Source organism: Schistocerca serialis, chromosome 1 (genome assembly GCF_023864345.2).
Source record: "Schistocerca serialis cubense isolate TAMUIC-IGC-003099 chromosome 1, iqSchSeri2.2, whole genome shotgun sequence".
Lineage (NCBI taxonomy): Eukaryota > Metazoa > Arthropoda > Insecta > Orthoptera > Acrididae > Schistocerca > Schistocerca serialis.
In genome coordinates this window covers 426,262,778-426,285,533 of record NC_064638.1, presented here as the reverse complement: position 1 = coordinate 426,285,533, position 22,756 = coordinate 426,262,778, and the positions used below count along the sequence as shown (strand labels likewise).

Genomic DNA, 22,756 nt, shown 5'->3' with positions numbered 1-22,756 from the left:
GTGTATTACTAGAGTCGTCATTTAAAACAGATTCTTGAAATTTTGTTAGTAGGCTTAATCAGGGCAGTTTAAGCCTATCTTCATGAGTCTGACAGTTCAGTGTTTTTTCAGTATCTCTGTGACACTCTCCTACAGTTCAAACAAACCTGTGACTGTTTGTGCTGACCTTCTCTGTATACGTTCAGTATCACCCGTTACACACACTTGAGCAATATTCTAGATCTGTTGGTTGTATGAGGGATGATGCTGTGGTGGGGACATAGATATTAGGTTGACAGTGGTGAGGATGGGCACATGCCAGCCTGGACACATATTCCAGCAGATGGCTCCCAACAGAGAGTACTGGGATGGCCAATGGCAGTGCACAGTACGACTGATAGCCTCTGCATGTGTGTTCACCATCTGACGAGCAGCGTAGCTGCATCTCTTGCTATTGATTTGCATTTCTGTGCTATTGGTCACTGAAATTTGGCACTTTCATGCCTGTGTAGTTTCTGCTCTGATTGATCATAAATAGGAGGCTTCGGTCACAGCCTGAGCAGTATGTTCGCCATGCCTGAAGATGTCAGGTCAGTTGCGCCAATGAAATATTGTGAAATTTTCAAGACAGCATCCAAAGTCTTGTCAAAGAACCGTATTTACATTCTAGAACCTTTCACACAAGTGATTTGTAAGCAATCTCCTTTGTAGACTAATTGCACTTGTCCAGTATTCTGCCATTAAACCAATGTCTGCCACCTGCTTGACCCATAACTGAGCTTATGTAATCATTCCATTTCATGTACGTGCAAAGTGTTGCTCCCAGTTATTTTATGAGTTGGCTGATTCCAGCAGTGACTCTTTAGTATTATAGTATTAGAATACTGTGTTTTTTCAGTTTTGTGAAGTACACAGTTTTACATTTTTGAACATTTAAAGCAAGTTGCCAATCTTTGCACCACTTTGAAATCTTTTCAAGATCTGACTGAATATTTATGCAGCTTATTTTGGACAGTACTTCACTATAGATAGCTGCATCATCTGCAAAAGCCTGTTTGTACTATTAAAATTGTCTGCAAGGTCATCGATATACAATGTGAACAGCAATGGTCCCAGCACACTTCCCGGGGCACACCTGAAGTTACTTCTACATCTGACGATGACGCCATCCAAGATAACATGCCATATCCTCTCTACCAATAAGTCCTCCATGCAGTCAGCAATTTCACTTGATAGCACATTTGATCATACATTTGATGATAAGTGTAGGGCTGGTACTGAGTCAAATGCTTTTAGAAAATTGAGAACTACTGCATCCAAATCTTTCATTATGCCATGCAAAAAATTTGTCATTTGGGTTTCACATGGGCAATGTTTTCGGAATCTATGCAGTTAGCATGGAGGAGGTCATTCTGTTTGAGGTATCTTCATTGTGTTTGAGCTCAGAATATGTTCTAAGATTCTTCAACAAATAGAGGTCAAGTATACTGGACGGTAGTTTCGTGGATGACTTCTACTAATTTTGTTATAGATTAGTGTGACCTGCATTTTTTTCCAACAACTGGGTAACATTTTTTGTTTGAGGGATCTAAGATATATTTAGAAGAGGGGCTAACTCAGCCACAAATTCAGTATAGAATCTGATAGGTATTCCATCGGGCTGTGGAGCTGTGTTCAATTTTAACTATTTCAGCTGTTTCTCAACACCATTGACACTAATACTTATTTCAATCATCTTTTTGGTGATAGGAGGATTCAGTTGGGGCAATTCTCCTGAGTTCTCTTTGCAAAGGCATGTTTCAAAACAGAGTTAGCATTTCAGCTTTTGCTTTGCTACCCTCGGTTTCAGTTCCTGTCTCGCTCGCCAGGGACTGGACTGAATGCTAACTTTGGTGCCACCAAATAGCCTTTACATATGGCCAGAATTTATTTGGTTTTTGTGGAAGATCATTTGACAATATCCTGCTTTGTAGTCATAAAGGCTTCACATATTACTTTCTTGACAGCTAAATGTGTTTCATTCAGCATCTCTATCTATAGTCCTATGCTTTGTTTTATGCCTGTAATACAGTAGTCTCTCTTTTCTTTAGAGGTTTCTTTACAGTGACTATACCACAGAGGGTCTTACCCATTATGAACTGTTCTACCGAGTACATATCTATCCAGTGCATGGTCAACTATTCTTTTGAACTTGAACCATATTTCCTTTACTTGTTCCTGCCCTGTGCTGAAAATTTCAAATTTCTCATTGATGTATGACACTACTGATTTTTTTATCTAGTTTACTGAACGTATATATATATATATATTCTGCTTGTTTTAGTTTTCCTTTGTACTTTGGTAATCATTGCTGCTACAACTACATCATGGTCACTGACACCACTTTCGACGTGTACATACTCAAATAGATCAGGTCTGTTTGTTGCCACTGGTTCCAATATATTTCCATCATGAGAGGGTTTCTAAACTATCTGTTCTATGTAGTTTTCAGAGAAGGCATTTAGTAATGTTTTACAGGATATCTTATCACATACACCACTAACAAAACTGTAATTATCCCAATTGGTTGTTGGATGATTAAAGTCTCCACTGATGATTACAGTATGATTGGGGAATTTACAAGTGAACTGAAATTTTCTCTAAAGTTTTTGTTTACATCAGGAGATGAGTCTCTCTGGTGGATGACAGGATCAAATTATCATTTTATGCCTACCCCGATACTGAGTCTTGTCAAAACAATGTCGCATGCAGTCTCAATTTATATCTTGGTGGATTTGAGTTTCTTGTCTACTGTGACAAATACACCACCTCCATTTTCCATTTGCCTATCCTTTTGATATACACTTAAATTTCCCCCAAAAATCTCACTGCTGTTAATTTCAGGTTTCAACCAGCTCTCTGTACCTAGTATTATGTGAGGTTCACTGCTTTTCAGGAGTGTTTCAGACTCTGGCAATTTGTGCGAATGTTTGTGCAGTTAACCATTAGGATTATTTCTTTTGATCTTATACTGATACTTCTGTGTTTCCTACAGATATTGTTATCTGTATTGGCTGAAGAGTCACGTAACCTAAAAAACCCTGGCATGCACTCCTCTTAGTCAGCCACCTGAGAAGCAGCCTCTGATCTGTAGTGCACACGTGGCCCATTTAGGGGGACCCTACAGTTGTCAACCATATGGTGCAAGTCCAGGAAGTTGCAGCCTATCTTGTCACAGAACCTTTGAAGTCTCTGTTTCAGTCCTTCCACTCAACTTGGAACCAAAGGCCCACAATCAATTCTTGGGACAATACTGCAAATTGTGAACTTTGTTGAAACTCTATGCGCAAGGCTTATCTTCTCAGCCTTCTATGCCAGTTGTTGAAATGACCCAAGTATTATACCTCAGAAGCCAGATGACGGGCATCATTTGTTGCAACATGTGCCATGATCTGTAGTTTGTTGTCCTGTTCCCTCAGTGGTTGCAGTAATAGCCTTTTCAACATACCAAATGAGGCTCCCAGGCGTACACATCGAATGCACCTGGTGTCCTTTCCTGTCCCTTGCTGCATTTCCCTAAGAGGTAACATCATTTGCCATACATTTGAACTGCCAACAATTAATAGACCCCTGACCTTTTGCATTGCCTCCTCTTTACTCTGGACAAAATGAGAAAATGCATTATTAACCATCAGCCCTTTATAATAAACCTAAATGTGTACTGATTTTGGTCATAGGGCATCATCACAGGCCGTAAGATAAAAACAGATCAGATGATAGCATATTTCGTGTTCCTTATGGGCTCACATAACATCAAAGCTATTGTATGAAAGACCACAGTCAATAGTAAAGTGCAGCACTTACAATAGTAACACAGTATCACAGTGATTAATACCCTAAAAGAATAGTTCAGTGTGACACATGACTAGGATGCTGTCAAATCTTGCATTGGTCATTGACATGACAGGCAGAGGCAGGATGAACAAGAGACACAATTTTAGTACATTTCATTGTGGTCAGATTGTGGGTGCCCAATACATGGGACACACTCTCTCTGAGGTTTTGCAGGCAGAAGGCTTTTCACATGCCATCATATCACGGGTTTACTACCAGTACCTCGATTTAGGTGCAAGTGCTGCCACTAAAAGTCTGTTGGCATGGCGGCAACGTGATAATGACAGTAATAGTGATGAAGAGCAGGCTGAAGTTCAAGAGATTAGTCGCGAACAGTCAATACACAAAGAAGTAAGATACTGAAGTACTAAGAAATGAAGAGAGACACTTGAAGTTCTCTGAGGCTATAGATAGTGCAATAAGGAATAGCTGTACAGTTGAAGAGGAATGGACATCTCTAAAAAGGACAGTCACAGAAGTTGTAAAGGAAAACATAGGTACAAAGAAAGTAACTGTGAAGAAACCATGGCTAATAGAAGAAATACTTCAGTTAATAAATGAAAGAAGAAAGTTCAAAAATATTCAGGGAAATTCAGGAATACAGAAATACAAGTCACTGAGGAATGAAATGAATAGGAAGTGCAGGGAAGCTAAGATGAAAACTTTGAAGAAATGATTGTCGGAAGGACTGACTCAGCATACAGGAAAGTCAGAACAACCTTCAGTGACATTAAAAGGAAGGATGTGAAGGGGTCAACTGCCCCTTACTTATTGACAACATTATATCTTGCCTCACACAGGTCGCAGCAGGTACTATCGATAGTCAAGCACCCAGTGTGCCAGAAAGCATTCAGTGTTGAGATTCCGAGCAAGTAAGTTATTGACTGCTAAGCGAGCAGGGCGGATTTTGGCAATATGGCCAACTGCTTTTACAATTGTTTAATGGCTGACCTCCAGCAAATACATAAGTGGCGTTAATTGAGTGATTTGTTTAATGTGTTTAAGTCTCTATTTGTGCACCATGATTATGCGACAATCGTGCCAAGACAAAAGATATAGAATATTTACAGCAAAGTATGTACTGATTATTGCTACCTGACATCCTAATTACCTTTGTTGGATTTGGTATGAAACAATTCCTGTGCAAATATTAACTGATCAGCCTTTAACAGTTGCACACTGTCAAACCATTTTAAAATGTTAGGCTATAATCCACTAGTCAATAACGGTGGGTTTGATAGGGAGAGTTTCAGGTGGTAAAATAAAGAGTGGAACGGGAATGCCACTGTTAAATGCAGAGGAGAGAGCGGATAGGTGGACAGAGTACATTGAAGGTCATTATGAGGGGTAAGATTAGTCTGATGATATAGAAGAAGAAACAGGAGTTGATTTAGAAGAGGTAGGGGATCCAGTACTAAAATCAGAATTTAAGAGAGCTTTGGAGGACTTCAGATCAAATAAGGCAGAAGGGATAGATAACATTCCATCACAATTTCTAAAATCATTTGGAGGAGTGGCAACAAAAAGACCATTCACATTGGTGTCTAGAATGTGAGTCTGGTGACACAGCACCTGACTTTTGGAAAAATATCATTCACATAATTCTGAAGACTGCAAGAGCTGACAAGTGTGAGAATTATCACATGTAAGCTTAAAAGCTCATGCATCCAAGTTGCTGACAAGAATAATGTACAGAAGACTGGAAAGGAAAATTGAAGATGTGCTAAATGACAATCAGTTCGGCTTTAGGAAAGGCACAGGCACCAGAGAGGCAATTCTGACCCTGCGGGTTGATAATGAAACCAGACTAAAGAAAAATCAAGAAATGTTCATAGGATTTGTCGACCTGGAAAAAACTTTTGACATTGTAAAATGGTGCAAGGTGTTAAAATTCTGAGAAAAATAGGAGTAAGCTTTAGGGAGAGATGGGTAATATTCAATATGTACAAGAGCCAAGAGGGAATAATAAGAATGGACAACCAAGAACAAAGCGCTCAGCTTAAAAAGGATGTAAGACAGGGATGTTCTCCCCCCTCCCCCCACTGTTCAGTCTGTACATTGAGGAAGCAATGATGGAAATAAAAGAAAGGTTCAGGAGTGGGACTAAAATTCAAGATGAAAGGATATCAATGATATGATTCGCTAATGACATTGCTATCCTGAGTGAAAGTAAAGAAGAATTACATGATATGTTGAATGGAGAGAACAATCTAATGAGTACAGAATATGGATTTAGAGTAAATTGAAGAAAGACGAAAGTAATTAGAAGTAGCAGAAATGAGAACAGTGAGAAACGTAACATCAGGATTGATGGTCACGAAGTAGACGAAGTTAAGGAATTCCGCTACCTGGGCAGCAAAATAACCAATTATTACGGATTGAGCAAGGATAACATCAAAAGCACACTAGCCTTGGCAGAAAAGAGCATTTCTGGCCAAGAGAAATCTGGTAGTATCAAACATGTGCCTTAATTTGAGGAAGAAATTTTAGAGAATGTACATCTGGAGCACAGCATTGTATTGTAGTGAAACATGGACTGTGGGAAAACTGGAACAGAAAATAATCAAAGCATTTGAGATATGGTGCTACAGGTGAATGTTGAAAATCAGATGGACTGATAAGGTGAGGAATGAGGAGGGTCTGCACAGCTGAAAAGGAGAAGGGACAGGATGATAGGACATCTGTTAAGATATCAGGAAATGACTACCATGGTACTAGAGGGAGCTGTACAGGACAAAAACCATAGAGAAAGACAGAGATTGGAATACATCCAGCAAATAATTGAGGATGTAGGTTGCAAGTGCTACTCTGAGGTGAAGAGGTTTACTCTGTGTTGGGGGTTGCCGGTTAGCATAAGTCCAGGAACACTCCCATTAGCCGATGTGTCACAATAAACGTCAGTACAAGCTCAGCATTGTCAAAAACCACAAAATGTGATACATTCAATTTGCCAACAAAATATATTTCCTTTCAAGCAGGGGGCACAGGTTTTCTCTTATGGGGGATGTTAACAAAAGATGAAATGGTGCCTGAGTTATGTCTCCCATCATCTCTCAGCGGTGATTAATGCAGAAACCTACTGTCCAATCATATACATCGCTTGCAGCAACTTGCAGCTGACCAGTTCTTTCAACAAGATAATGCACCTCTCAGTTGTGTTAGATTGGCTTAAGGGACACTTCATGGACATGAGTATCACCGTATCTCAGTCATATTGAGTACATTTGTGATGTCATTGTACTACTTGTGCATGCATTGAACTCAGTTTCAGGAGTTGAGTGGTTGTGCATCAGAATGACTCCCCAGTGCAGGGTAAGCCCAGTAGTGAAGCTGCCACCTTATTGCCTCTGATCTGACTGGATTTGTTTTTGTGTCTATTCCCTTAGAAAAGTTGGCTGCTCTATGGCTTGGTTTCCCAAACTGTGTTCCATGGGGTGTGAATATGTTCTCCACGAAAAACTATTAATAGCATGGTTTTTTTTGGCACTTTGACAATACTAACTGTCTTTTTAAAATTTTATTATGATTTCTGTGTTATTAGTTATGATTTAAAATTGAAATAACTGCTGAATAAAACAAGTTTTTCTCATTTCTGACAATCTTATTAACCTTCAAAATAACAAGGTGCACTGTCAAAGTACCAAGATTGTTAAAGTGTTCCGTCAGAGGGAAAGTTTGGGAACCCCTGCTCTACACCTCTAGAGCTCTTTCTGCCCTGTGTCGTAGGACACACTTTGTGTGGCTTCTCCATCCAGACCTGTTTGTCTTAATTAAATTGGCTAGTAGCTAAACTATTGCTATGATAGCGCTTGCTTTCACTGAAGCACACAAACATCCTTGCAGGTGTCCTTCGGTAATGCAGTGTCTCATTGGAGGGACTGTAGTATTTAACATATTATTTGTGGTATATGCAGTAGTGTATTCAAAAATTAATATGTTATAGTGTGAGGTCTGCACAAATGTGAGGAACTTCTGTACAGAATAAAGAGAACATGTGGCAAGGAAGCTTTTCAGATTAGAGTTGAAGATCTCGAGTTCATTACCCAAAAATGTTCAGTTTTGCTGTAAGATGAACAAGTAGTCATAGCTTTTATGGTGTGCACTTTATAGCTAATGTTTACTGGACTTTTTTTGTTGTTTTGTTCCATACTACCTCCTCCCAAAATAACGACTCCATCGTTTCCGGACCAGAGCCCCTCAACTCACATTGATAGTCTGTAACATCATCACAGAATCATGGTGTAGACTGGCTTGTCAACAGCGTCATGGTTGTTGCTTGAATGAATTCTCTTAATCTGAGCAGAGTTTATGTATGAAGAGGTCGTTACATGTGACAAACTGAAACTTGGTGCTGGGCCAGTATTCAAACCAAAATGGCAGTGCACTCCCCACAAAAGGGTTCTGATGTCTGTCCCCGCACACAGTTTTACTGACGACACATAACCATTGCTGCTCTGTGTAAAACAGTTCATTGTGGATTCTGTCTGTATTTAAAGGATTCACACCGACAATCTTCGGAACCGATAAGGGAAACATGGGATACCTGATGCTTGAAATTTGGTTTGAAATGTGGATCACTCTTCTTTCCGATTGCGGATCCACCTTCACTACAGTGCGATCTGATTTGATGGAGAGTTATCAGCATTTAAATTTTAATACAACTTAGTTTCAGGGTCCTACACCTTCTGAACCACTATCTTATTTTGGGCTGGTTTCTCCCTGCATCCACTGCTTTCACTCACTCATTCCCAGACGGTTCATGCAGCAGTAGTCACAGGCGAGCCTTCAGGCAGCGACCTAGCAGAGAGGTTGTGCCGCAGACCGCCCACACGACGCAAACGAGGTGACGCGAAGCGAGGCCTGCCACCAAGGGAGTAGGCCGTCCAGTTATCCGCGCGCTCATATCATGCCCGTGACGTCGCTCGCCTAGAAACTGGACTCGGCCACGCAAAAAGTGTCTCGCGGAGTCGGTACAGTCTCGTATGCATGGCCTGACGCCCGTTGCCTGCTGACAGGCGTAATTTACCTCCAGTCGCGTCAGCCCCAGTGCTGTTAATAAATCTAATTTGCCGAGCCGAGCTGTCCGCTTTCAATTACCGGCAGCGTCCTCTTTTTTTTTTTTTTCGCTGCTTCTTGTCGCGGGTGGCTCGGTACTCTTCTAATTAAGGCTTTGTGTTTGGCTGCCTCTGGGCAGTGGTACGCTTTCTTAACAGTTCAGAAATTGCGTGTCCAGGACGTGTTCAATCAACGGAGTCAGTAACGGGACGAATGGTGTGTTGCAACGTTACGCAATCAGCGCTTCACTGCTTGACAGCATTTGGCAACATCGTCTCCTGCTCAGCCGGTTCTTTGCGTGCTATAAATGAGGTGGTGGTTGTCTGCAATCCTGTCGTCGTCATTATTTACTTGACAAAGCTATTGTCTTAATTCTCAGCATCTTCATTTATGATGCAAAAAGAGGAAATACTGAATTACTGTAATAAGTGTCTTACAGAGTAGGATATTCGACTCTGAGTGACGTGTGGTATGTAGCTTGCAATGGGGAAGGATAGGTGCAGTACCAATGCCCACATCTTCCCTGATTTCAGTCGGTCTTCTTTTCTGTTAAGGTTGTTTATGTGCTTTTGAATTTCTGTTGCCTCTCTGTACATCCTAGCATACAAATGGATGATGTTAAAATCATAGTATTGGAGAGAAGAATGTGTTGGTTTCTTGGTCCCAGTGAATGATCTGCTGTTACCAGTTTAGGCATGTTTCCCAGATGACAGTTTGTTCTCGTGTCCCTTAAGATGAGTGTTAATGCTTCTTTTTGTAGTTCTCATGTACAATTGACCACAAGCACGAGATTTTTTTTTTTTATATTCGTGCTGTGGCAAGTGGCAAGCGTAGATCCTTTGCAGTGTTCAAATATTCACATTTTTGTTGTTGGTTGTCAATACTGCGTCCTTTTTATTGCTTTGCTCATGAAATTTGTGACTGTTTTTTTACAAATGTGAGGAAAACTTTTTGTTTAGTTGATTATTTTTCACCAGAAGCTTCATATCTTTTAGGTTGTAGGCCCTATTTGTATGTTGGTTAGAGTAGTCATTTTTTCAAGAAGTTGTTGATAAATGATCAAGCTCTTCCTCCAAGTACTGTGGATCACAGATTGTGTCAGCAACATCCACGAATGTTTTGATCCCTCCTCTTTTCTGTTTGTGACAATGATTGGAATTTATTGAAAATACCTAATTGTGTTAATGGGCTTTCTGTAAATTTTGTGCCCTAAAGTTCTGTTCAATTTTCTAAGTACCTTTACATAAAAAAATGAAATTTTGCCTTCTTTCTCTTTCTCTGTAGTGGACTTTATAACTAACATCATTAAGAAAATTTAGAAATTCCAAGTGTTCTCTTTATCCATTAGGCCATATAACAAAAGTATCATCAACATATCAAAACCAACAAGAATATTCCTTTTTGACAGTATGAAGGGCAGATTCTTCAAAAAGTTTTCATACAGAAATTCATTACAGCTATACTGAGTAGGTTCTCCATACCCACACCATTGCTTTGCTCGTAGAATTTTTGTCCCATAAAACAAAAATCGCCAAGGACACAAATGTCAGCTGTGAAAGCCTACGTTATGTGGTTGTATTGGGAAATTATTGTTGTTCATGTTACATGGATGGAGACTGCACATTTAATTATGTAAATATGATGGAATGTAGCATTTGATGGACTAGTGGAGAACTGCTGTTGTTGCTTTTGTGATGAAAAGCATAATTTGCAGCTGCATATTTATGTCAGCTAGCTGATCTATAAATGTTTCATGGTTTGCTATTACTCTGACAAAATTTGATGTAATTTCTGTTTACATAGGTGAGTGCTGGGTTAATTTAACCAGTAGCACTGTAGCGTTCACTAAGCTCTACCTGCCACTGCTGGATGACTGCCTGAGGCTGTCCACCCCTGAGCTCCAGCACACTGTCGATGAAGTTTTAGGCGATGTGTTTCAAGCACAGCTCAAACATGTGGAAGCTTCAGTGGCCAGTGACAAGCTCCGTGCTGAGGTATGAGTAGATTTTCTCATGTATGTCAGTGCACCTTTATCTGCAATCTTGTTTCTGGAATTTTGACCTTAGATTGTTGCCTGTGAATGTTGTTATGTGTGCATGAGATGTGCTCACTTCTGAAGAAGGCCTTGGCTGAAAGTTAAATGTGTAACAGTCCTTTCATTGTCATCTTTACAGTAAGTAGCAATCTATCCTTTTCCTACTATTGTTCATATTCCGACCTTTAGTTTCCTTTGGTTTATAGGTCTTGTGACGTAGTCACTAGAAAGATAAGAATCCAAGGATGTAAATAAATATTTGGACGTATCACTGGGAACTAGTGTGGTAACCTGAGTACTACTTCTGCCTGTCGGGATACCGGCTTAAACATCAAGTGAGCTTAAGATTTACTGTTCATGTCTAGGGACAGGAAAATTTAACAAAAGTGATAAAGCAAGGAATAACACAGAATTATCGGCTTTAGCAAAACAAAGTGACGTCAAAAATTTTTACGAGATATTGTGAAATTTGTAATTTTCCCATATACAAATGTAAGTGTCCTCATACCTGTATTTGTAAATGATGATAATTATTGAATGATAAAACTACAATTTGACTTCTAATCTTCTCAAGTCTGAGTTTCCTACATGATCTTAAACTTTCAGTTTGTTTCCTGTGTAACAAAAATGGATGTGGCAATGAAAATAACACAGAATTTGGCCAAAGAAAAACAGAGTTTGGTCAAAACACGGAATTTGGCAGAAAACAGTATCGAATTTTACAAAAACATTGAATTTGATCAAAAAACATCGAATTTGTAAAAATAAATGACACCAAATGTGATAAAATAAACAACACTGAATATGACAAAATAAATGACAGCAAATTAGACAAAAGAACACCAAATGCGTGAAAAAAGCCAACACCAAATTTGGCAAAAATAACATTGAGTTTGACAAAAAAAAGGCCACTAAATTCGGGGTAAAACTAACATCAACTTTGACAGGAAAAATGAGAGTGAATTGTGCAAAAAATGCTGAATTAAAACAACAAATTTTGTAAAAAAAAAAAAACAGGAAACAGATAGATTGGAGGGGGGCGGGGGGGGGGGGGGGGGGAGAAGGAAAGGAAATGAAAGAAAACCAAAAATGGCAAAAAGTAACACTGAATTTGACAAAGCATATAACACCAATTTTGGCATGAATACTCTGATTTTGTGGAAAAGTAACACAAAATTTGACCAACGAATAACAAAACGTTTGGGGGGGGGGGGGGGGGGGTGGAAACTCCAAATCTGGTGGAAAATAACCCCAAGTTTGGTAAAAAGTCGCCAAACATGGCAAAAAATTGCACTATTTGGCAAAAACAACACTGAAAATGAACCAAATCTTGTCAAATAAATATGCCAAATTTTGCAACTAAATATGCCCAATTTGGTAAAAACTAACACCAGATTTGGAAAAAAAGCAACCAATCTGTAAAAGTAACAAAGAACCTAGCAAAAAGTAACACCGATATTGGCAAAAAACAATAACAAATGTGGCAAAAAATAAGAGTGAATTAGGCAAAGAAATATAAATAAATAAATAAATAAATAAATAATAATAAAATAAAATAAAAAATATGGCATGACAGCCAACATTGTCCTGTCATAATAAAATACAAACTGGACTTACGAACGCAAAAGAGGGATGCTCTAACTCTGAACACAATAAGAAACACTGTTATAAGGAGCCAACAACCTTCATCTGAGTAACAGTATGACAACATAACAGCTGAACGTGATCATTTAGTAATTTGTACAAGAGGGACTGGCCGTAACCAGTGCAAGACAATATAAAGGATATTCTGTTCATCTGCCAGGGGCCACTGGCTTCCTGCCTCGGGCGACTGAGGTGCTGTCCACAGTTTCCGAGCAGGCAAATCCACCTAGTTAATGAGATTTGTAGAGGACATATGAAGCACTTTCTGTAAAGAGGTTTGATCTCTGTGAACGTATATTCCACTTATTTGTCTCCACTATTTTTGGCTGTGTGAGCACAGTAACTGATAAATCAGTGTGTGTGTACACCCTGCTACAACCGCCTGTCGGTTACACCTGTCATGTCTTAGAAAGATGCAGCCATCTACACTTACCAAACTTGTGGGAGTACTTAGTTTTAGTCAGGTCTCTGAGATAAGTATTTAATGGGTGTCTATGTCTTGATATAAATTACTAAACTTGTCGAGATGAGCTGACTGATATTCCACATTTGAGTGTGCGACATGGAATTCAGTTCATTCAGCACTATGATTTGTGAGGATGCTGCTGATAGATACTTCTGGCTCTGGGTCAGTGCTGGCAAGGGAACAAACCATAAGAAATGTGCCAGGGAGAGGAAGTGCTGGTTTGAGGAAGTGAAAATGGCAGGTAGCTTCAGGGAGAATGGAGATCCTGTGACCAAGGCCAGCAGGGTTTGCAGCAATTGTCAAGTAGCCGAGTGGTGACAGGAAAAGAATCTCGCTAAACGGAGCTAGAATAATCTGTCAACAGTAGTATTAAAAGCAAGATGAATAGGAAAAAACAACAGATTGCACCATTGATGGCACTAATGATGAGTATTAATGATAATAAAAGTGGAAGTAAGGCTAAGTTGGTACAATAATTGACAAAGGTTAGTTAAGTCAAGGTCCCATCACTCTATCGATTAAAATCTTGTGTTTTATCTCAACTCGTGTTCAGGTCTTGGTGGCATATCGACAGGAACACTATCAGTCTGCCTAACCACTTACTTTGAACATTTTGATACAGTGAAGCTTCTGTTAGCATTTACTACTGATGATGCTCTCTACCACTTGAACTTGCTATTGCACCCACTCTGCTGCTCCACATCATAATAGCCTCAAACTGCCTTCACTCATTTTTTTATTGGTTGCAGCTATCAAATTTTGCATTAGTCTCTGTCTACAGCAAGAATTGTGGTTCCTACAGTTGAGTGTTCCCCATAAAATGACCCCTGGAAGATGAGCTTTAAAGAGCCAACTGGTCCTCCATTGTCACTTCAATGACTGTCAGAAGTTGGCCAGATGGCCAAACTTTCCCTGCCATGGTGTCAACATGCCACATCATTGGCCATGGCTAACTATTTGCTGTGTAACACTTTCTGTACACTGCGGCCACGTCCTCCCATTCAACTCAAGGTCTGCAGAACAGCAGTGACGAAATACAAGTCTCAACTTCTTGGAAGAAGTCAAGCTCACATTTATATAATGATAACAAGCTGTTACTGAATTTACTAATAAAATTGCTACTTAAAGAAATGCTACTGCGAGTAATTATGGATCCAGCAACATGCTACTAGAGAGATGTAACTTTTCGAGTAATTGACTGCGACTGCAGTTGTAGGTACTTATATTATCCACGTACTTGAAGCTGCTTTCAAGGCCGTGACATTAGGCAGTGCTCTATCTGTCTTATCTTACCCCTTGCTCAGAGTTTGATAAGAAAAATGTTTAGAGTCTGCAATGTTTTAGTCTTTGGTGAAAGAAAAATCAGAAGTTCAAAACACTGCTTATGAAAATTATGTTTCCATGAACAATTGGAATCGTTTCTGAACCTGTTTCACATAGTTAATGGCTGCTGTTAGATAGTTACCCAGAAACCCTATTCATTTACAGTCCTTTCTGAAATAAAGTAGCAGTGTCCCATGAAATTGCTGTGTATTTATGGCTGGGACTCTCCGTTAAACAGCCTAGGCTTACATGTCGACTTACCTCATGTTTCTAACTGCAGTCCCCCAACCTGACAGCAGGTATCTCGCCAACAATGGCAGCTGGTGATGGCCTGCTGGACTGCATTGTTGGGTGGTGGCATGCGTTGTTGCAGCTCGCTGATGTGTCAGTCACTGCTTCAGATTGCTGGCCTTGTATCATGCTACGTTAACAAGCAACCTTCCTTCATAAGGACACTCGTGGCATTGCTCTGCTCCACTCCTTTCCTGACCAAGGAGCATCCCCATAGTCGGTGTTCAGCCTCATTGTCATGTTAATATTTTTAACTCTCGCATGACTGAGAAAATCATATACAGCTGGTATTTACAATCTGTGGTTAATACCAACTGTTTTAGTTTTTCTTGATCTTAAATTGAACATTATAAGCACTCATGATTTACTACAAAAAAGTGCTGCTTGAATTTCTCTCATTACTTCTCCACCAATGACAAGCTTCTTGTTTGTTTTCGTGTACACTCCCCCCTCCTGCAAAAGCTGCTAAGGTGTCCATATTTATGTTGGTCAGTTAAAAAAATGATCTAGTTATGTATCATAGCCACTACAGTTTGTATACACACATTTAATTATTTATTTTTACCTTTAATAATCAAGAGAAGGTGCATCACTCTGAGACCGTTTATTTCTATCATTTATCTTTGCTCAACTAATAGTCTGACAAAGTTCTAGCTGTGAGTCTCTTTTGATCCAAAGTTTGGAATGACTTTCCTTTTTCCATATCATCAGTCTTTTATTTTCTGTTTCTTGTATTTATTTATCTCCATTTAAAGAAGAACTTGAGTATTCGTTCTCTCCCTTAGCACTCTACTGGCAACTATATTTACTTATCTCTAGTTCAAGCAATAGAACTAGTAAAGGTCATCACTCATTGTACAGAGGATGAGTTTAATGGTGTATAAGCACGTAATCAAGAAGCTGAACATCAGCCTTGAACCTGTCATTTTCTTTGGAGCACAGCTCGAAGACACATATGCACCCATAAATACATTTTCTGATCACTCTTTGCCATTCCTTGAAGGAGTATACAAGCTGAAAAGCTGAGCTGTTGTTCTTACAACTTGATACTGTGTTCCGTTGGGAATAGTGTGCTACAGAACTGCCTAAACAAATCTTTATTTGCAATGTAGATATTGTAAGAAATGAAAAAATATAGTATACCAGCAGAAAGGTTGAAGGGGGAAGAAGAGAAGTGAAGGAAAAGGACTGGAGAGGTTTAGAAGAAGGGGTAGAGTTTGGAAAATTCACCCAGAACCCCAGGTCAGGGCAGAAGGAAAGTCATCTACTGCAAGGAGGAGTCACCGGCTCTGAAAGCTTGCACAAATAAAACCTTTTCTATGTGTGTGTGTGCTCCTACTGCTGCTTGATGAGTAGATTTCTTTATCCATCCAATTACATTAGAATGTAATATGAGCTATTTGTAATATGAACTCAAAATAGTCCTGCAGGTCTTGTTCAGGAAACAGGGGCTACTAACTACGGTTTCCCAATATGTTTATTCCTTTATGAAATTTATTGTAAATAATATATGCTTTTTTCAAACCAACATCTCTGCTAGAAATAACAATAATCTCCATTAAGATTTAAAGCCACTTTGTCACAGGAACACACGATTTTCAATAATTTACCAGCAGACGTAAAAAGTTCAGCTACTAAACAGTTCAGTTTAAGTGGCCAACTCCTCCTACTCCATTAACAAATTTACTGGTACAACCAGTTGATATATCTGTTATTAATAACATCAGATGTGACTTTTATGGAAAATTTACTTTTGCACATTTTCAGTACAGTAATGTGATTAATGAAAATATGTGTTGGAAACTGATTTTCTGTTTGATGATGCATGGATATAATATCCCAAGAATTATCTTATGCAGCTACGTGTATTATACATTTACATGTTCTGTGACAGGTTTGTTGAGTTTAGGTTGTTTTGACCTGTTTCACATTCATTGGGACTATTTAATTTACAATCTTTGAAAGGAACAGTTTGGTATATAACATTTTTTTTGTAAATATCTATTCTGTACTCTTCTTTTTTGACATGATCTAGATACTTGATGATGTCTTAACAGTGCATCTTTGTAACAAAAAGTCGATCTTATGTAATCTAATCTTGTTTATGTGCCTTTCGATTGCTCATTGCCTCGTGTGTATAGGCTCATTCCATTGTTTGTCTTTACCTTTTCTATTCAAGTGCAGTTGTGCTACTCTGGAACTGTTAATTTGTATCTTTTTAGTCATGTATCACATAAATTTTATACTTATTGAAGGCAATTTGTGGCTTTCACAAACATGATCCGTGTAAGGATTCCTGAGACAGTTACATATAATGTTACATTGCATCCTTACTTTTTAAAGGATGATGACTTGGCACGACAACTGTGCTTCATTTGCTAAAACATACATTGCTAAAATTTAATAATAATCATTGTAAAACTGATATGTTGTACATGTTGCTGGGTGTACATCACAGATATGTCAAAGCTGTGTTTGTTGCATCAAACCTGATCTGTCCCAATATTATTGTGTAGGAAGTCAAACATCAGTTTTTGTTTGTGATGAAATATCAAGTTGTATGTATATTTAAAGATACCAAATCATTATCTGTACTAGAGGATCAGGAGGAAGAAAACTGGCGTTCTACGGATTGGAGCGTGGAATGTCAGATCCCTTAATCGGGCAGGTAGGTTAGAAAATTTAAAAAGGGAAATGGATAGGTTAAAGTTAGATATAGTGGGAAATTGTGAAGTTCGGTGGCAGGAGGAACAAGACTTCTGGTCAGGTGAATACGGGGTTATAAATACAAAATCAAATAGGGGTAATGCAGGAGTAGGTTTAATAATGAATAGGAAAATAGGAGTGTGGGTAAGCTACTACAAACAGCATAGTGAATGCATTATTGTGGCCGAGATAGACACAAAGCCCACGCCTACTACTGTAGTACAAGCTTATATGCCAACTAGCTCTGCAGATGATGAAGAAATCGATGAAATTTATGATGAGATAAAAGAAATTATTCAGGTAGTGAAGGGAGGCAAAAATTTAATAGTCATGGGTGACTGGAATTTGAGAGTAGGAAAAGGGAGAGAAGGAAACATAGTAGGTGAATATGGATTGGGACTAAGAAATGAAAGAGGAAGCCGCCTGATAAAATTTTACACAGAGCATAACTTAATCATAGCTAACACTTGGTTCAAGAATCATGATAGAAGGCTGTATACATGGAAGAATCCTGGAGATACTAGAAGGTATCAGATAGATTATATAATGGTAAGACAGAGATTTAGGAACCAGGTTTTAAATTGTAAGACATTTCCAGGGGCAGATGTGGACTCTGACCACAATCTGTTGGTTATGAACTGTAGATTAAAACTGAAGAAACTGCAAAAAGGTGGGAATTTAAGGAGATGGGACCTGGATAAACTGACTAAACCAGAGGTTGTACAGAGTTTCAGGGAGAGCATAAGGGAAAAATTGACAGGAATGGCGGAAAGAAGTACAGTAGAAGAAGAATGGGTAGCTCTGAGGGATGAAGTAGTGAAGGCAGCAGACGATCAAGTAGGTAAAAAGATGAGGGCTAGTAGAAATCCTTGGGTAACAGAAGAAATATTGAATTTAATTGATGAAAGGATAAAATATAAAAATGCAGTAAGTGAAGCAGGCAAAAAGGAATACAAACGTCTCAAAAATGAGATCAACAGAAAGTGCAAAATGGCTAAGAAGGGATGGCTAGAGAACAAATGTAAGGATGTAGAGGCTTATCTCACTAGGGGTAAGATAGATACTGCCTACAGGAAAGTTAAAGAGACCTTTGGAGAGAAGAGAACCACTTGTATGAATATCAAGAGCTCAGATGGAAACCCAGTTCTAAGCAAAGAAGGGAAAGCAGAAAAGTGGAAGGAGTATCTAGTGGGTCTATACAGTGGCAATGTTCTTGAGGACAATATTATAGAAATGGAAGAGGATGTAGATGAAGATGAAATGGGAGATATGGTACTGCGTGAAGAGTTTGACAGAGCACTGAAAGACCTGAGTCAAAACAAGGCCCTGGGAGTAGACAATATTTCATTAGAACTACTGACGGCCTTGGGAGAGCCAGTCCTGACAAAACTCTACCATCTGGTGAGCAAGATGTATGAGACAAGTGAAATACCCTCAGACTTCAAGAAGAATATAATAATTCCAATCCCAAAGAAAGCAGGTGTTGACAGATGTGAAAATTACCGAACTATCAATTTAATAAGTCACAGATGCAAAATACTAACACAACTTCTTTACAGACGAATGGAAAAACTTGTAGATCAGTTTGGATTCCGTAGAAATATTGGAACACGTGAGGCAGTGCTGACCTTATGACTTATCTTAGAAGAAAGATTTAGGAAAGGCAAACCTACATTTCTAGCATTTGTGGTCTTAGAGAAAGCTTTTGTCAATGTTGACTGGAATATTCTCTTACAAATTCTAAAGGTGGCAGGGGTAAAATACAGGGAGCGAAAGACTATTTACATTTTTTACAGAAAGCAGATGGCAGTTATAAAAGTCGAGGGGCATGATAGGGAAGCAGTGGTTGGGGAGGGAGTGAGACAGGGTTGTAGCCTCTCCTCGATGGTATTCAATCTTTATATCGAGCAAGAAGTAAAGGAAACAAAAGAAAAATTCGCAGTAGGAATTAAAATCCATGGAGAAGAAATAAAAACTTTGAGGTTTGCCGATGACATTGTAATTCTGTCAGAGACAGCAAAGGACTTGGAAGAGCAGTTGAACAGAATGGACAGTGTCTTGAAAGGAGGATATAAGATGAACATCAATAAAAGCAAGACGAGGATAATGGAATGTAGTCGAATTAAGTCGGGTGATGCTGAGGGAATTAGATTAGGAAATGAGACACTTAAAGTAGTAAAGGAGTTTTGGTTTTTGGGGAGCAAAATAACTGATGATGGTCGAAGTAGAGAAGATATAAAATGTAGATTGGCAATGGCAAGGAAACCGTTTCTGAAGAAGAGAAATTTGTTAACATCGAGTATAGATTTAGGTGTCAGGAAGTCGTTTCTGAAAGTATTTGTATGGAGTGTAGCCATGTATGGAAGTGAAACATGGACAGTAAATAGTTTAGACAAGAAGAGAATAGAAGCTTTCGAAATGTGGTGCTACAGAAGAATGCTGAAGATTAGATGGGTAGATCACATAACTAATGAGGAGGTATTGAATGGAATTGGGGAGAAGAGGAGTTTGTGGCACGACTTGACAAGAAGAAGGGATTGGTTGGTAGGACATGTTCTGAGGCATCAAGGGATCACAAATTTAGCATTGGACGGCAGCGTGGAGGTTAAAAATCATAGAGGGAGACCAAGAGATGAATACACTAAGCAGATTCAGAAGGATGTAGGTTGCAGTAAGTACTGGGAGATGAAGAAGCTTTCACAGGATAGAGTAGCATGGAGAGCTGCGTCATCAACAACAACAACAACAACAACAACAACAACTAGAGGATAAACTAAGTTTGAACAATAGTTGAAGACTATGAACAATAACAACTGCCTTCTAGCGTTAAAGTGTTTTTTTATTTTATTTTTTATGCTAGATAGTGTTAGTATAAATGTGTGCATGACCCACATTCCCCCTTTCCTCTTTCCCATCTTCTTTTTTGTTCCTCACCCCCACTGCCTTCCACACATACACTCTCTCTCTCTCTCTCTCTCTCTCTCTCTCTCTCTCTCTCTCTCTCTCTGGTCTTGATTAATTACTAGTAACAAAAAAGGTACTGACAGGATTACTGTGATGTCTCACAAGCTCATGAATTTGAATCATTCAAATTTTTTCTTAGATTCTCTCTGATGTGTACCTGTTTCCTCATTTTTCAGAGACCGTTCATTCACAAAAATGCTGTGTTCCTGTTCGATATACTGTTGAAATTAGTAGAACAGCGTTATGCAGAAAAGATTGGTCATCCTTGTGCGAGGTTAACTTCTCTACGTGATGAGTATTCGTGGCTGAAGGGTGAAGGCCACTCTCGTATGTCATCATCAAGCAGTAAGGCAGCCAAAAAATACACATCCCCAGAATTTGTATGAAAGAAACTTTTGTATTTATCAATTTTTGAGAAGTTATAAACAGATTTTGGTACCCTGAAAAATAGAGCAGTATGTACACTTGTATGTGCCAGTGCAAGTGGCATGTGTGTTTACATTCATAGAAATAACAGGCTACAGCTCAGTGATAATGTAGAAAGAAAGCAAAACATGAAGAAATCAAAACATCTCAGTGAATGTATGAATTATTATTATTATTGTCATTATTATTATTTGTAAATATTTGGCAAACTGTTGCTGTTGCTGCTGAAATGAACTGTTATTTACTGTAGTAAATAAAGATAACTAAGTGCAGTTTTCTTTACAGTGTACATAAATGTGTAATTTTGGAGATTTATATCATAATTTTCATAACATTTTGGATTGAAAAAAAATGTGTATTTTATTTATTTATCAGAATAAAGCACTAAGATACATGCTGTCAGAAAGTTATGAAATATATAAGGTCATTAAGTGCCTTCTTAGTGTGATCTACTTCAAATGCATTCATCTACTGATTTATATTTCATAATTGCTCTTATAAAACAATAGTACAGTATTATACAATTCATTACACAATAAAAAAATATTGGGAAGAACTCAACATGTTGCATTTATCTACTCAAAATAGTAAAAAAGCCCTTAACACTTATTTTAATTCTCACACTTTTATTTAGATGCCAAGTCTGTAAAATCATTCATGCAAGGTCTGTCTGAAGATCTACTTCAACAAAGTGCTTTTTCTGAACATCTATGGCATCTGTTAAATTGGTCAACTGTTTTAACATAATAGCAAAAATTATCTTTCCTTCTGTTACAGAAGATGTGTTGCAGTCTTTAGTAAGAAGACTGGTTTGAGGCAGCTCTCTATGCTACTCTATTCTTTGCTTTCATCTCTGAATACATACGGTAACCTTGAACCTTCTTACTGTACACACCTTTTTGTCTCTCTCTGCATAAATTACAATGTCATTGGGAAACCTCAAAGTTTTCTCTTGCTGAATTTTAAATCCAGCTCCTATTTTTTCATTGGCTTCCTTTATTGCTTGCTCAGTGTACAGATTGAATATCATAAAGTATAGGCTACAACTCTGTCTCTCTTCCTTGAACCACTGCTTCCCTTTCATGCTCTGTGAGTCATGAATGCCATCTGGTTTCTGCTACAAGTAATGTATAACCTTTTGTTCTTTATGTTTTACCTCTACTATCTTCAGAATTTAAGAAAGTGGATTCCAGTCAATACCATCCAAAGATGTCTCTAAGTGTACAAAAGCTATAAATACAGGTTTGCTTATCTTCTAAGATAAGCCATAGGATCAGTATTGTCTTGAGTATTCCAACATTTCTCTGGAACCTACACTGATATTCCCCAAGGTTGGCTACAAGTTTTTCCATTCTTCTCTAAATAATTCATATCAGTATTTACAACCATGACTTATTAAACTGATACTTCAGTAATAGACATAGTGGGAATTTCTGAAGTTCAGTGGCAGGAGGAATAGGACTTCTGGTCAGGTGAATACAGGGTTAAAAATAAAAAATCATATAGGGGTAATGGAGGAGTAAGTTTACTAATAAGTAAGAAAATAGGAATGTGGGTAAGCTCCAGTGAACAGCTTAGTGGATGCGTTAGTGTTGCCGAGATAGACACAAAGCCAACACCCACCTCAGATGTAAAAGCTTATATGCCGACTAGCTCCGCAGATGAAGAAAATCAAGAAATGTATCATAAAAGAAAATAAATTATTCAGGTAGTTAAGGCAGATGAAAATTTAATTTTGGTGGGGGACTGGAATTTTACAATAGTGAAAGGAAGAGAAGGAAATATAGTAGGTGAATATGGACCAGAGGAAAGGAATAAAAGAGGAAGTCACTTGGTAGAATTTTGCACAGAGCATAATTTAATCATTGCTAACACTTAGTTTAAGAATCTTGAGAGAAGGTTGTATACATGGAAGAGACGTGGAGACACTGGAAGTTTTCAGATTGATTGTGGAATGGTAAGGCAGAGATTTAGGAACCAGATTTCAAATTGTA

General features: G+C 38.5%; 1 protein-coding gene across 2 annotated transcripts in view; it reads left to right on the top strand.

Moving 5' to 3' along the window:
• The window catches only part of LOC126472268 (exocyst complex component 8), a 109,293-nt gene extending 88,109 nt beyond the window's left edge, over nt 1–21,184 (top strand). The window contains exons 12-13 of one of the 2 annotated variants that reach the window (XM_050099924.1): nt 10,711–10,901; nt 20,513–21,184. In XM_050099924.1, coding sequence (XP_049955881.1) covers nt 10,711–10,901; nt 20,513–20,722 — 401 coding nt within the window. In that variant the 3' untranslated portion in view covers nt 20,723–21,184. Of the gene's footprint in view, nt 1–10,710; nt 10,902–20,512 lie in introns of those variants that run through there. The other variant, XM_050099925.1, reaches the window with a different exon arrangement.
• The last annotated feature ends 1,572 nt before the right edge of the window (nt 21,185–22,756 follow it).